Below are 13,915 nucleotides of genomic sequence, written 5' to 3'. Positions count from 1 at the left end.
AAATGTGATCATCAATGAAGGTACCTTGCCACCTGCTAATCTGCCTCCTCTTAATGCAAGCCAGAGGCTGCCCTCATGCTCCAGGAGTGAACCCTGGGACTTCAGGAACCAGGGCATGTGAATGAATATGCTCACTGTATAGGAAGTTGTCTAAGAATACCTATACTCAGCAACTTGTGAGACATTGGATTCAGGCTTCTGGGGAAGGGAACTTGAGTTCCCCAGTGCTTCCAGCTGTTGCTAGGCAACCTGAGCTGTTAACATGAGTCTCCAGGCAGTCCCACTGGTCTTTCTTCATGTCTGCCAGTGCATTTTATGGTTTGCAAAGGCGGTAAGGTTTCTAGAATAGGAAGGGGCCCCAAAAGATTAACTAGTCCATCTCTCTGCCTCCAAGTAGATAAGGTATATTATTCTCCTTCTACAGATAAGACCCCAAATTGGGAGTGACTCCCCTCTTTGGGCCAGGCCAAACTTGATTCTTCTAACAAAAGTCAGGTGAAAAATTAATGCACCAAGAAATGGAGTCTGGTCAAACAGTTTCACTTGACCCTCTTTGTCCCATTAAGCACAGAGGCCAAAAAGTACTCGTATATTATGTGCATTTCCTGGTAATGAAACCATTTGGATTCCTGCATGGGCCCTGGAGTCTGAGCTGACTTTGTTTATTCAAGCTGGGAGTAGATAGAGGAGGCCCTGCCACCTGCCACCAAGCCCCGCAGGGAATGGACCTCCTGCTCCAAAAACAAAACGGGTTTTCTGATCTCCTTTGAAACCTAAGAGGACAGGACTTGACTCAGTCTCCTTGAATTTTAGCATGCAGAAAGTCACTTGCCCAGGTTCATACTCAAACAAAGGGACAGCATACATAAACTGCAGGATCCCTAACCAGATCCCCTGCTTTACAGCTATTGTTCACCATTCTTCAGCACATAGTTTCTGATATGCAGATAGCCTTATAGAAAAGGAGGTAGCTATCACTTGGGCATATTTTGTTTTAGAGCAATGATCATAAATTTAATGCTTAATATTGCATACAAGGGAGAAAAAATGGTACCTGTAGTTAGTTGTTCAGGCCCATCATAGAAAATATTCCTAAAATTTCTCAGCCCACCACCTCTCTTAGGTTGGAAGCAAACCCTGAGATAAGGTTTTGAAGCAAATGATTTTTTAAAGGGGACTCCCAGGGGAGAGCCTTAAGGGAGATGGAAAAGAAGGAAGAAACCTCACAAGAGCGTGATTTCAAGGGAAGTCCTGCCTTGGAATGATTGCAGAGGGGTCCCTGGGGCATAACATGCTCCAGAGTTTGTCCTATCTCAAGATAAGGGAGCCGAGCTGTCGAGCTGTCGTGTTCTTGTGCTAGTCAGTCATTGGCCAAAAGCCTGTCCCAGGGAAAGTAACTGGGGCATCTCTGACTCTCGGTATCAGTACCTGGGTACAAAGTAGCCGTAGTAGCTGGAAACCATTAGTGAGGAATAAAGAGCTCCAAAAGAGAGCCCAGAGGGAGGCAGAGGGAAAGATTCTGCAGAACTGTCTGTACAGCTCAACTCTCCTCCTGCCTTCAGACAGACAACGGAGGTCCTCGAAGGCCTGTGAACCCAGCAGCCAAGGGCTATTTCCCATCCAGACATCCAGTAAGAAAAGCTTTCCAAAGCAGGTGTGCAGTAACCAGATTATCCTGTCCTGAAGGACCCTGAAGAGAGTCAATAACCACCTCCACCCCACCACACCCATTAGAGAGAAGGAATCCCTTCCTCTTTCCCAGCCAGTCCTCATTTTGTTGTTTTATTTCACAAGGCACTTTTCTGCCAAATGCTTAAAAATGCCTGTTACATCTGCAGGGAATATTAGTCACAGCTCCCAATAAGACCAATATAAGTTTCAGACATATGGAAATGAATGGCCAAACAGTGTCACAAATTCACTTGTATCAGAGTGTGGACTGTGGCCTGATTTATTTCAGAAGTGAGAACTTCCTGAGAGAATCAGACACATTCTGTCTCTCACAGATCCCACAAGAATAAATCTGAGGAGAAGCATTACCGCCTCCCAGGCAGCGGGAAGCTCAGCACATTTCTGTAGCAGAGCCACTAACAATAGTGAGAGGTTCTCCACCTGCCAGGCAGCCCCTCAGGTCGTTCAGGTCTTCACTTGCCAACACTTCTGGGCTTAATGAATTCACAATTCCATTCCAGCAAAATGCTTAGCTGTTAGCCAGATTCACACCATTTGCTCAAGTCCTGGCGGACCCAATGTCCAAGATATATTCTGAGTCTTCTCAAAGAAGCCTTGACCTCCCTTAGAACTTTTTTCTTAAAAGCAGAAAGTCTGCATTTCAAGAGGATATGAATCATTAGAATCATTTGGCTCTGATTCAAAGCTTCAAACTAGTGAACTCTGCGTGTGTTGAAATTTTATCAAATGAATTGTGATCTGGGAAGTGTGAACAATTTACAATGCCTGAATCTCACTCTCAGAGATTCTGATTTAATTGATCTAGGGTGTGGTCTGAGCAGTGGGATTTTAAACGTCCTCCCCTGAAGATTTTAGTGGACAACCCAGTTAGAGAATTAATTGCCTGGTCGACAAATGGTCTTGATTTGAAGTTGTAAAACACAGACTCTGAGTAATGTTAGGCATTACTTTCCAGTCAATAGCTTTTGCAAGCAGATTCATTTATTCGCTGACCACCTGTGTGTCAAGGGCTGGCCTGGACATAGGGGATACAAATATGCCAATGATACTGGTTCTACCCTTGATCTACTGACAGCTTCAGGGGAGAGAGGGGCATGTGCCAAGGTGGTGGCAATTCAGCTGGGCATGAGCTATAACCAAGGTAGCCACAAGATGCTCTGGGATGTCTGGAAACAAATAAAACCAGAGTGGCTCCAAGGTTGAGTGAGGTTTTCCAGGTTGAGAAGGAGGAGGAGACCAGGTTTGAAAGAAACCTTTGGAAACTATATCCGCTCAATCATCCCAAAGCTTCCATCTACTAGGTCAGATTTTCCCAGTTGGGGCAACCCAAATGACTCAATGGCATCAGGATAGATTATTTCAATTTAGATATAAACTTGTCATTTAAAAACTTGGAATTGCACATGGAAGAAGTCATTCCCTTTCAGTTCTCTTGCAAAATGGCCAATTACATCAACAAGAAAGTCTCATTTGGGTGCCAGCATGTTTTTAGCACCTCTTTACTCTTAGAACCTTTGGTAGACAAGATAGCTAGCTTAAATTTTAGTACATCACTTTATTTACTTATTTTTGTGCTTTATGTTAAGTGATACTGGTTTTGTGTTTATGGTGGTAAAATAGAATTTCCTTTTTCAACTTTTTATTGATAAATATCAAACATAAAAAGAAAGCACATGAATCAGAAGTGGTCAGCTCTATTAATTTTCACAAATGAACCACACCCATATCACCAGCACCCAGATGAAGCACAGTGTGCTACAAGCACCTAGAAGCCCCCAGTTGCTACCCCTGGGGCTAACCACTAACCTCACTTCTAACAGCATAGGTTAGCTTTTCATACTTTAACCAAATGGAATCATTCAGACACCAGACAGCCCTAAGAGTTCTCAGAGAAATCCCAAGGGCTGGTGCCATGAGGATTCTTGACTCAGTCTCAGTAAAGAATCCAAGGACTAGGCAGTGTGTACAGCCAAATGGTTTAATAAGCTCAGTGCCAGACAGCCCCGGGAATTCTTGGTGAAGTCGAGACTTTGACCAAGGGCTGTGTGAAGGTTCTTGATCTTGACTAAGCTGCAGGAAAGAACTCAAGGCTACTCAGTATGTACAGCCAAAGAATCCAAAGATTAGCCAGTGTGTACAGCTCAAAACTTTTAATGTGTAGCACAAGCACACACTCAAGAAAAATGAACGCACACATTCTCCAAAGGAAGAGAAGCAGTCTGAGGTCAGGATCCTTGCATTATAAACACTTGGAGGGGCCTTTCCCCCTCTGGTTATGCTAATAAAGGTTTGCTGAGCTGCACTCTTCATTGGTTCTTTTCAGGTGCCAACCTGAGTGAGAGCTAGGTGTGTGTGTTGGGGGGCGAGGGGTGGTGGTGGAAATGGGGCTAGGGAGGTGTGTGTGTCAGAAGGAACTTCTTTGTTATAGGCTGTTTTAGGGTCACTTCCCCCTCCCTCCCCTCCTGTCTAACCTGCCTCAGTATGTTCTCTTTTGTGTCCAGCTTCTCTAGGCCAACATTGTGTGGTGAAATTCATGCATACTATTTTGTGTAGCTATAGTTCATTTCATCTCATTGCTGTCTATTATTCCATTCTATAAGCACACCTCAAATGGTTATTCCTTCTACTGTAGATGGGCATTTGGGGGCTTCGCAGTTTAGGGTTAAGAGGATTCTATTACATGTCTTCGGTGAATATATGCACACATTTTGGCCGGGTACATACTTAGAATAGAATTTCTGGGCCATAGCATAGGCATATGAACAGCCTTAGAAGATACAGCCAAATGATTTTCCGAAGCAGTTGCAGTAACTGACATTCCTACCAGCAAACTAGGTGAATTCCAGCTGCTTCACACTTTTGTCAAAACTTGAAATTGTCCATCTTCCTCATTTTAACCATTCCAGTGAATGTATCAGAATTCTTTTGGGAAATACATTTAAATAAGAAAAGTAGGAACTTTTTTAATCGGCATAGATAATGGTTATAAATAGTGCACAGGAACTCCCCCTTGACTTGGGGTTTCAGATATTCCAGACTCTTACAAGGGGCTGACGTCTTGGGTGTCACTTACCTTAGTCATTGAGTCTCTCTCCCTTTCTCTCCCTCCCTTGCCCTTCCCCTTGTGCTCGCTCTCATCCTCCTCCTCCCAAACCAGCCTGGGTCTGACGTGGCGAGACATGCAGCACCTGACCGTGCTCACCTCCAAGCGGAACCAGCTCCACGACGAAGTCCATCAGTGGCGGCGGAACGGGGTCGGCCTGGAGTTTAATCACCTCTTTGGCTATGGAGTCCTTGATGCAGGCTCGATGGTGAAAATGGCTAAAGACTGGAAAACAGTCCCGGAGAGATTCCACTGTGTGGGAGGCTCCGTGCAGGACCCTGAGTAAGTGCGAGCAGAGGCTCTTCTGTTGCATGTGAAAAATGCCCCGATACGATGGTCTGGCAACAGCATCGGGTTCCCTCTCCATGATCCGGAGGGGCCCTGGATTTGATTCAGAGACAGCTGGCTTCCAGGCAGAGCTGTAAACAAGTCCAGGGGTGATGTCTGCATAGAATACAATTGGGGCATTCAGAACCCCTTCTTTTAATTATGATCCTTAACTGTTTCAGTGGTTTATGTCATTCTTCATGGTCAGTACACAGAGCAACTAGTGTAACCAGTACCAGATCAATAAGTAGAACATGACTGATATTCCAGAATGCTCCCTTGTGACCCTTTCCAGTCCTCACCTCCCCAAGGGTAACCCCTAGTTTCACTTCTTACTCAATAGATTATTTTGCCTATTTTATGCTTAATATAAATGGAAGCACAGAGCATGCTCATTTTTATATCTAGATTCTTTTGCTCAAAATTACATCTGTGAGATTCTACTATGAACTTCTAGTTCTCTATTCTGTGAGTGTAACACAGTTTATTTGTTATTCTCCTTGTGGGCCAGTGTAAGGATTTGATTTTATTCTGGGTGACGGGGATGGCCATTTGGAGGGATCTGAGTAATAAGTTCCCCACACAGAAACCACTGAGCTGGGCAGTTGTACTACTTCCCTTCCCATTTCCCATCATAGCAAGAGGATTGGACAATAAGGATCCCTCTTTAATTTCTCTCTATCCTCGCATGGCCAAGTGTCCTTAACTGGGCAGATATCCTTATCTGGGTGATTGTGTGTTTGTGGGTGATTGTGCACAACTAAGTGAGCATTCCCTCACCCGAGCAGGTATCCCTATTTCTCATTCCTTGAGCTGGAAAGTGGCACTGAGTGGATGATTGCAGAGCACCATATATTTTTCCACGGTCTAGTGCATGATCTTATAAAGCACGGCTCTGATCAGCACTATGTGGAAAGTAAAACTTCACCGTAGCAATATAATAATCCTTAAAAAAAAAAAAAGAGCTGCACAAGTCCCACATGATAGTGTAAATATTCTATAATAAAAATAGCTGCTCTACAGAGCTCCTTGGGGATTTTCCCGAAGCTGCAGGGTGCACCCATCATTTCTTTTGGTCCTTGTATCCTTCCCCCAACCTTGGTAAGGCAGGCTTCGCCAAGTCCCAAGCAAGTTGATTGACTTGACCAAGGTTGCAGAGGCATAAGTGTAGGTGTAAGTGAAGGAGGGAACCGTCTTTGAGTGGGCGCCTGCCTCTGCACCCTGCACTGTGCATGCCCGTCAGCTGTTGCTGAGTGTGTACTTTACACTCACCCCACCAGGGGGAGGAATAGTTTACAGCCTTAACAGCAAACTAGGCCCATGGTGTGTCTCAGGGAGCAATACCTACTGTGTGCCTGGTGCGTGCGAGCCATTTACATGTGCCTCTTGTATTTAACCTGGTAAACCCAGGAGATATGTGCTTTCACTATTGCTTTTTACAAGTGAGGAAGCTGAGATGCAGACAGGATAAGAAATGTGCTCATGGTCACAAAGGGCAGACCAGGCCTTGACGCAAAGCCAAATCCCAGGCTCTTCTCACTACGTGAGACTGACCTTGATGAGCTCCTCCTGCGTACTCAGGCACTTCATTAGGATCATTGTACCCACATTCACCCTCCTAGGAGCAAGCCCTGCTGCCACTCTGCACCACCATTACAAATGAGAAGATGCCTGCAAAGGTCAAGTTCACACAGTTACAAAGTGGCTCAGAAGCCAGAGGCTCAGCCTCTGACTCAGAACCCCAGTCTGTGAGGTTCAGTGAATATCAGAAGAGACCGGGGGCATTTTTTCCAATAAAGACTCCCCAGGGGACCTGGAAATACTCACTTTGGGGATGGTCTCCCCTCCTGAAACTCTGTTAACTGCCATTCAGGAGACCCTGTTAATCACAAAGGTCAGTAATGTCCTTTGGGAGTGATTGAGCAGAACAGGAATCACTGTCCCAGTGGGGACATTAAAACTAAACCCTACTCACCATAACTAAGTGTACCCCAAATAAGCCTAAATGGGTGTTGATGAATGTGTTGCCCTAGTTAGAACTCAGAATGCTCTTTGGAGTGATTTGGAAGGGCAGAGAGACTCTCTGCAAAGGTGGAAATGTTCTCTGCAACACCCCTTACAATAGCTGTGGCCATTGAGCACTAAAAGTATGGCTAGTGAGACAGAGGAGCTAAAGTTTTCATTTGCTATCATTTTAATTAATTTAAATAGCCACATGTGGCTAGTGGCTACTGTACTGGACAGCTCAGCTCTAGGCGCATCAGGTAGTTACCCCTTAGTAGGAGGGGTGCTAAATAGCACAAACAGAATAGGAGGTGCAAATTTAATATCATCAACTCTGCAAGGGGGTGTCCGAAAGTCAGACCGCAAGCAAGTCCGGCCAGCCCATTGCACAGCCTCATGCCTTCGCCTGCTGTTCTTCTCACCTGAGCTCCTCCCCACGCCTCCCGTCCCCCTGATGAGGCCATCCCAGCAGCCTTTCAAAGGGCAGTCCTGCTGGAACGTAGGTAGCAGAGCCACCACCTCCTAAGAACTGCTGACCGATCGCCACTGCTGAGCCTTTATTCTCATCATCTCCCTTAGTCACAGGAAGGTCGCACCACTGGTCTCCCTTTACAGGTGAGGAAAGGGAGGTTCTGACAGAGAAATTAAATGGCTGTAATTCATTCCAACTTCCCGTGCATTCTGTGAGGCCCTGGGCCTGGAACCTCGTTCTATATTGCAAAGGTGGAAGGCTGGCAAAGAGGAGCGTGCAAGACTGGCAGAGAGGGAAAGGCTTTGGCCTCCATGCCTTTACAAGCACTCTGCCAGCAGTCCGTGGACTTGCTGGAGCGAGTTGTTCTTTTCACTCGCTTGGCATTGCCCCAGAGGAAGATCTACGAGGAGCTGCATATCAGCCACGTTCACAGTTAACCAAAAGGTGGCATCTTTGCAGTATTTAGGGTCAGCTCAGTGCACCGGGCCCCTCTGAGTCCTGGTACATGTTGGCATCAAACCTTTCTGTGCTTGCATAGCACAAGAAGGAGGAAGAAGGGTCTCTAACGATGCTCAAGCACAGTGACAGAGGGCTGGGGGAAAGGCAGCAGGAGGGAGGAAGGAGAGAGAGAGCATTCGCTAAGGTGAGTGACAGTTTCATCTCCCAGTTTCTGAATTCATTTAACATTCTGTCATAATACACATAAATATTGAATTTGGAGCCGGAGGGAATGCTGGAAATAACGTAGTCCAACTCCATCATTTTACTGTTAGGCATCCCAACCTCTCCCAACCAGCTAGGAAACTTCATCTTACAGCAACTGCACTGTTTTAATGAAAAGAAACTTGAGAGCTATTTTAGCATTTACTCCATTGGCCTCCGTGAGGACGGGGACCTTGTCTTGCTTGTGAGCTGGCATGTTCTGGGGCCTAGAGCAGTGCCTGGCATCAGGAGACACTATACATGTTTTTTGAATGAATGAATGAACACTCGGCCAGCACCACCTGGACACAAGGACAGTGCCTATCCACAGTGACAAGAGGCCCAGCCGGGAAGGAGGAGCCTTGGTGGGAAGGGCTCTGCCTCCCTCGGTGCCCACTGCTCCCTCGTCCCACCCACCCCTGACTTGCCCTCAGGTGCGGGTAAATTACTTCTAGAGCAGATGTGCTGGTTGGAGACCTCAGAGGCTAGACAGGGAGGTTCAGAGGACAGAGTCCAGGGCTGGCTGCCCCGCTTGGCAGCAAAGGCCCTTCTCACCAAGAACCAAACTGCAGGGGCCGGTGTCCAAAGCCAACAATCTCAGCAGACGCCACTTTCTGGACACGTTGGACTCCCGAGGGGGGCTGGGCAGTGATTGTCAGGTGTCTGCAAGTCCTCGGCACTGAGCTCACCAGAAAAGGAGTCAATTCAAAAAGAATTTTCTAAAAGAGAGTTTATCAAGACAGTCAGTTAAAATGAAAGAAAACAATACAACTGGCCATGAAGGATGGGCTAGGCCAGCCGCATGGAGCTACAGAGTCAGCCCAGCCCTGCCCGTTGTCCGGTTGCCCCTTGGTGTCCCCACCAGAGTAAACTGTGCCCAGAGGCCACGCCCTTACCCTCTGCTCAGACCTGGTGAGCAGATAATTCGGCTCCTTTAAGGCTGTGGCAAAACGTATGGCCCGACTCTCTGAATTTTAAGTGACTTTGGAAATAAATGTCAAACCCTGATATGAATGCCAGAAGCAGCATGAGAGAGAGAAAAGGTTGTGCTCAGCCCTGAGATCCTGGACCAGTCACTTCCCAGCTGCAGCTGCCTCCTGTGTGCATTATAACACCCCCCCACCCCCCATGCAGTTTCAGGGGTTAGAGAAGACATCCCAGCGGCCCCTGTCACATGTTCTCACCTGAATGACACATAGCAGGCATATTAGGTGTCCCCTTAAGAGAAGCCGTTATCATTCATATTCCAGCATATGGAATTCATAATCCAGAACAATTCCAGCTTCATAAGTGTGTATGTTTACGATGCAGTTGAAAATTCATCGCACAAATAGAATTCCACAGGACCCTCTGGGAAACGTTTATTTCTAGGCACAGAAGCAGCTGACCACTTCTTTGAAACCATATGCAATAAAATAAAGCTATAAGCCATCCCCAAGTTAGTCTTTTGAAGGACTTGAACACCAGGCATTTGTACAAAATCTCCAGAAGTGCAGAGAACAGCACTCAGACCTCCTGGCGTGAGCCTCATTTCCCGCAGTCCCTGGGCTCCGGCATGTGTCCTGGGAACTGAGGCCACGGCATTATTTAAAGGTCTCTGCAGAGCCTCCGCTTGTACCCACAAGCAACCACTCCCTATTTTGGAGTATATATAAATTGATTTTCCCTAAGCATGTGTTTCCTTTTCCCTTTAAAATAAGAAGGAATTATCTTGCTTTTCTTCTCGTAAACATAATACATGGTCACTGTAGGGAAATCAGAAGATCCAAGCGAACAAAAAAAAGGCTATAAATAAGAAACCCCTGGCAAGTATTGTTCTCCTGACACCGCAGTGCCAGTGCTCTCCTTCCTGCTTCTGGAATTCACACCTGGCTTTTAATTCAGATTAAAAGTGACGATGCCTCCCGTGGCGATGCCTCCCGCTGTCAGAGGACGGAGCTGTGCACATTCAGAGAGCAGCCCCCCTCGCAGGGCTGGGTCAGGGAGTTTTGCAGTAGGCATTTCCTTCAACCTGTGCTAAACAAACCACAGATTTCTACCCCCCACCCCCATGCCAGGGGTGCCTGATGCAGCCTCTTTTACTCGTCCACACACCCAACTCCCAAGGCTACTGGGACACGTGTGATTCCCATCACAAGTTTGTTTGTTCCTTCTTCAACTTGGCTTTAGGCTTCCCAAGGTACCTGGCAAAATTCCAGTGTTTTTTTCCAACCTCCACCCCTGCCCGCCGTTTCTTCCTCCTACCCTCGCTCACAAACACGCAAGGTTTGTTCTCGTCAGACCCTCAGCCCCGGTGGCAGGCGTTCCTGTCTCCCCGCAAGTCTGTGAGCAGCCTCGGCACCCTTGCCATCATCCCACCCTGTTTGAGTTGTCTCTGAGGCCTACCCTGTGACCCACAGGGTTCCTGGGGGGACGAGGACAGCTCCTGTGGGGGCTGACAGGCAGCACAGCCCGATGGTGCAGGCCAGCTGTGGCACTCCGCCGACAGCCGCTCCGTGCAGCCCTGCTCCCAGCACCTCTGCTGCACCTCTGAAGGTCAGGGGACCCCCACCCCAACCCAGGTCCATGTGCATCTCCACAACCACACCTCAAGAGGCTTTTTAAACTCAGGGCTTTTGTAAAGAAAGCAGAAGGGGTAAGTGAGACTGACCAGACCCACCACACAATGGGGTGAGAGCCGTATTCTGTGTATTTGACGATGACGCAGCGCAGTCAGCAGGCTTCAGACAAGGTGCAGGAGGACGTGGTTATTCATTTCCATTTGCTTCTCTCTATAAACAGATACCAGCTGTTCTAGGCCAGGTTTCCTAGAAGCAAAGCCTGAGACATGGATTTGGGTACAGGCACTTTATTAAGGGAGTTCTCTTCAGCAAGATGCTTAAGGAGGCAAGGGAATCCCAATGAGCAGGAAGAAGCCAAGCAAGGAAAGGGGTATTGACTAAAGTGCACCTTTGGTGTCATCCACCTGGGCCTCCAGAGCATCGAGTTATCCTCATTTGGTGGCAAGGGTGCTGGCCTTATATACTCTGTATCAGCCAGGCATGGGTTGCCCCTGGCAGAGCGTGTGACTGCCCGGGCAAGGCAGCTCCCCTTACCTGAGGGTGATTCCCCAGAGAAGGGAGTAGCTGAGGGCCACCAGCAGCCAACATTCACAGGAGCTGGGCTGGCTCATGGTCACCATCTACTAAAACCCCCTCAGCCCTACCCCACACAGCTTTCTGCCTATGGGCTGGAGCCCAAAGGATCTTTAGTAATTTATCAGCTCCCCTGTTAAGATCCTGATCCTGTTCTCAGCAAATAGCATCTTCTGTGACCTCCAAAGCTGCCTAATGCCTGCTCTCCACCAGATGGGATGCTTTTCCCACAGCCAGGACACTTGGGATTGTGACCACTAGACACTTCATGCATCACTCAGCATCAGTATCCAAGTAGGATGCATGCTGCAGTACTCCGTGAAAACTGCCCAAGTATGTGTTTTTAAGTCCCTCTGGAAAGTTTTGCCTTTGTTAACTGCAGGGTAAACAGCAAACCCTCCCAGTTCCGTGGCCTTGGGTCCAGAACCAATCCTTGGCTCCGAGCTGGTGTATGACCTATATCTTTTTGTGTAAGTGTACAAGGCGTGTGTGTTGAAAAGCATTTGCCATTTTTGAATGACATTCCCAAAATCTGGCATCTTCCCATTATGCCATGCTATCCTCAAATAAGTACTTTTGACTTATTACATTTCCAGTGCAGGAACTTTTGGCTTCTCACACTTGAAAGTTGCCATCTTCAAAATGGAGATGAATTATACAAAAAAATGGCCAAAGGGATGCTTAGACTGACCCTCCATGGGGTCCAACTCTGTGAACAAAGAGACCCCCAAAGTCTCCTGATCTTTCCAAGTATTGCCTTTTACTGGGATTAATTAACCCAATGTCAGCTTTTTTATGATCCTAGTACAACCATGTTTGCAATAGCTTCTACTTATCAAGGTACTCAACACTTTAAAAGATGTCCTGTCTCAGTCTGAGTGCCCCCAAAAGCAGTCCCTGAGACAGGAATTGGGTGCAGAGTGATTTTAGAGAGATGGTCCCAGGAAACACAAGTGAGGCAATGGAGATGCCAGACAGGGAAGGAGAAAAAGCCAGAAGGGCCCATTGGCGACCAAGTTACCACCGTGGACAATTGCACTCAACCCCACAGAAGGCACTGAGTTGTCCCACTGAGGATGTGGAAGCTGGGTATTTATCCACCACCTCCTGTCAATCAGTAACACTTTAGGGCTTCCCTGCAGAAAGGCTGAGCAAAGTCCCATGGTGCCAGAAAAAGCCCCAAGAGAGAAGCTAGAAGATACAGGTGCCTGAGTGGCAGCTGCAGGTAAACCCACAGGTGACTGGAGATGGGATGTCAACAACATCCGCTATGTCAGGAGGTTCAGAGAGGATAAGTAACCTGCTCAGACTCACCCAACTGGTAGGGGAATTAAAGCCAGGTCTGTCTGCCATGTTCTTTCTGCTCTCTGAAGCCACCTTCAAGCCCCAGGCCTCACATGGTGCCCGTCCCTTAACTTACCTCTTTATCATTTGCCTTCAGGAAAATACCACCCAGTGGCAAGTTGGTGCTGACCCTCACAACCGAGGCGTGTGAGGGGAAAGAGAACTTTGTCCGCTACCTGGAGCATGTCCAAGCCGTCATCACAGTCAACGCGACCAGGAGAGGTGACTTGAATATCAACATGACATCCCCGATGGGCACCAAGTCTATTTTGCTGAGCCGGCGCCCGAGAGACGATGACTCCAAAGTGGGCTTCGACAAGTGGCCTTTCATGACCACGCACACGTGGGGGGAAGATGCCCGAGGAACCTGGACCCTAGAGCTGGGCTTTGTGGGCAGCGCCCCCCAGAAGGGGGTGCTGAAGGAGTGGACACTGATGCTCCACGGGACGCAGAGCGCTCCGTACATTGATCAGGTCGTGAGGGATTACCAGTCCAAGCTTGCTATGTCCAAGAAGGAGGAGCTGGAGGAAGAGTTGGACGAGGCCGTGGAGAGAAGCTTGAAAAGCATCCTGAAGAAGAACTAGCGCTGCACGCCTGCCTCCCGCCTCTCTCCCTCCCCCAACTCTGCCTCTCTTTCCCAGCTCCACTCTTCTGGTAGGCACCTAGCAATTACTGTCTCCCCCAGATGAGTGATTCCACCCTCTCGATCTGAAGCTTTGCTCACTGTCAATGATTATTTTCATTACGATGGAAGCAATCTTTTTTATTCTCTGCCACAAATATAGTGTTCCCACCAACCTCTATGCCCTATTTGTGACTCTAAGTTCTTTATTTGTGTCATTCAATTAGGTGATATCTTGCAAACAGAACTGGGACAGCTTTCTCCTGGATTTTTTTTCATATCTAAGAAGAGAAAAGCATGCATTTAAAAAGCCACACACAGTGACTCCAGGAATGCCTTTCTGTGGTCCCAGTTGAGGACTTGGTCTGTAGAAAGAAAATCAAAGGTAATCATAGAGGGTGACCTTTGAATCTCTTAAAGCACAAGAGCTGCTATAAACCCTTTGGGGAACGATGTTTGAATTTAGCAGGATATGTCAGTGGCATAGATTAAGGAGGCATGATTCGAAAGATGCC

The 13,915-nt window shown here is 47.6% G+C and overlaps 1 protein-coding gene across 1 annotated transcript in view; it reads left to right on the top strand.

Moving 5' to 3' along the window:
- Positions 1-13,580, top strand: part of PCSK2 (proprotein convertase subtilisin/kexin type 2) — a 250,255-nt gene extending 236,675 nt beyond the window's left edge. The window contains exons 11-12 of the mRNA XM_077160942.1: positions 4,850-5,077; positions 12,876-13,580. Of these exons, the coding sequence (XP_077017057.1) occupies positions 4,850-5,077; positions 12,876-13,362 (715 nt within the window). The 3' untranslated portion in view covers positions 13,363-13,580. The remainder of the gene's footprint in view (positions 1-4,849; positions 5,078-12,875) is intronic.
- Positions 13,581-13,915: the final 335 nt, after the last annotated feature.

The sequence above is a fragment of the Tamandua tetradactyla genome, chromosome 1 (genome assembly GCF_023851605.1).
Source record: "Tamandua tetradactyla isolate mTamTet1 chromosome 1, mTamTet1.pri, whole genome shotgun sequence".
Lineage (NCBI taxonomy): Eukaryota > Metazoa > Chordata > Mammalia > Pilosa > Myrmecophagidae > Tamandua > Tamandua tetradactyla.
Note: the sequence above shows the minus strand (reverse complement) of the source record. Positions and strands in the feature narration are given on the sequence as shown.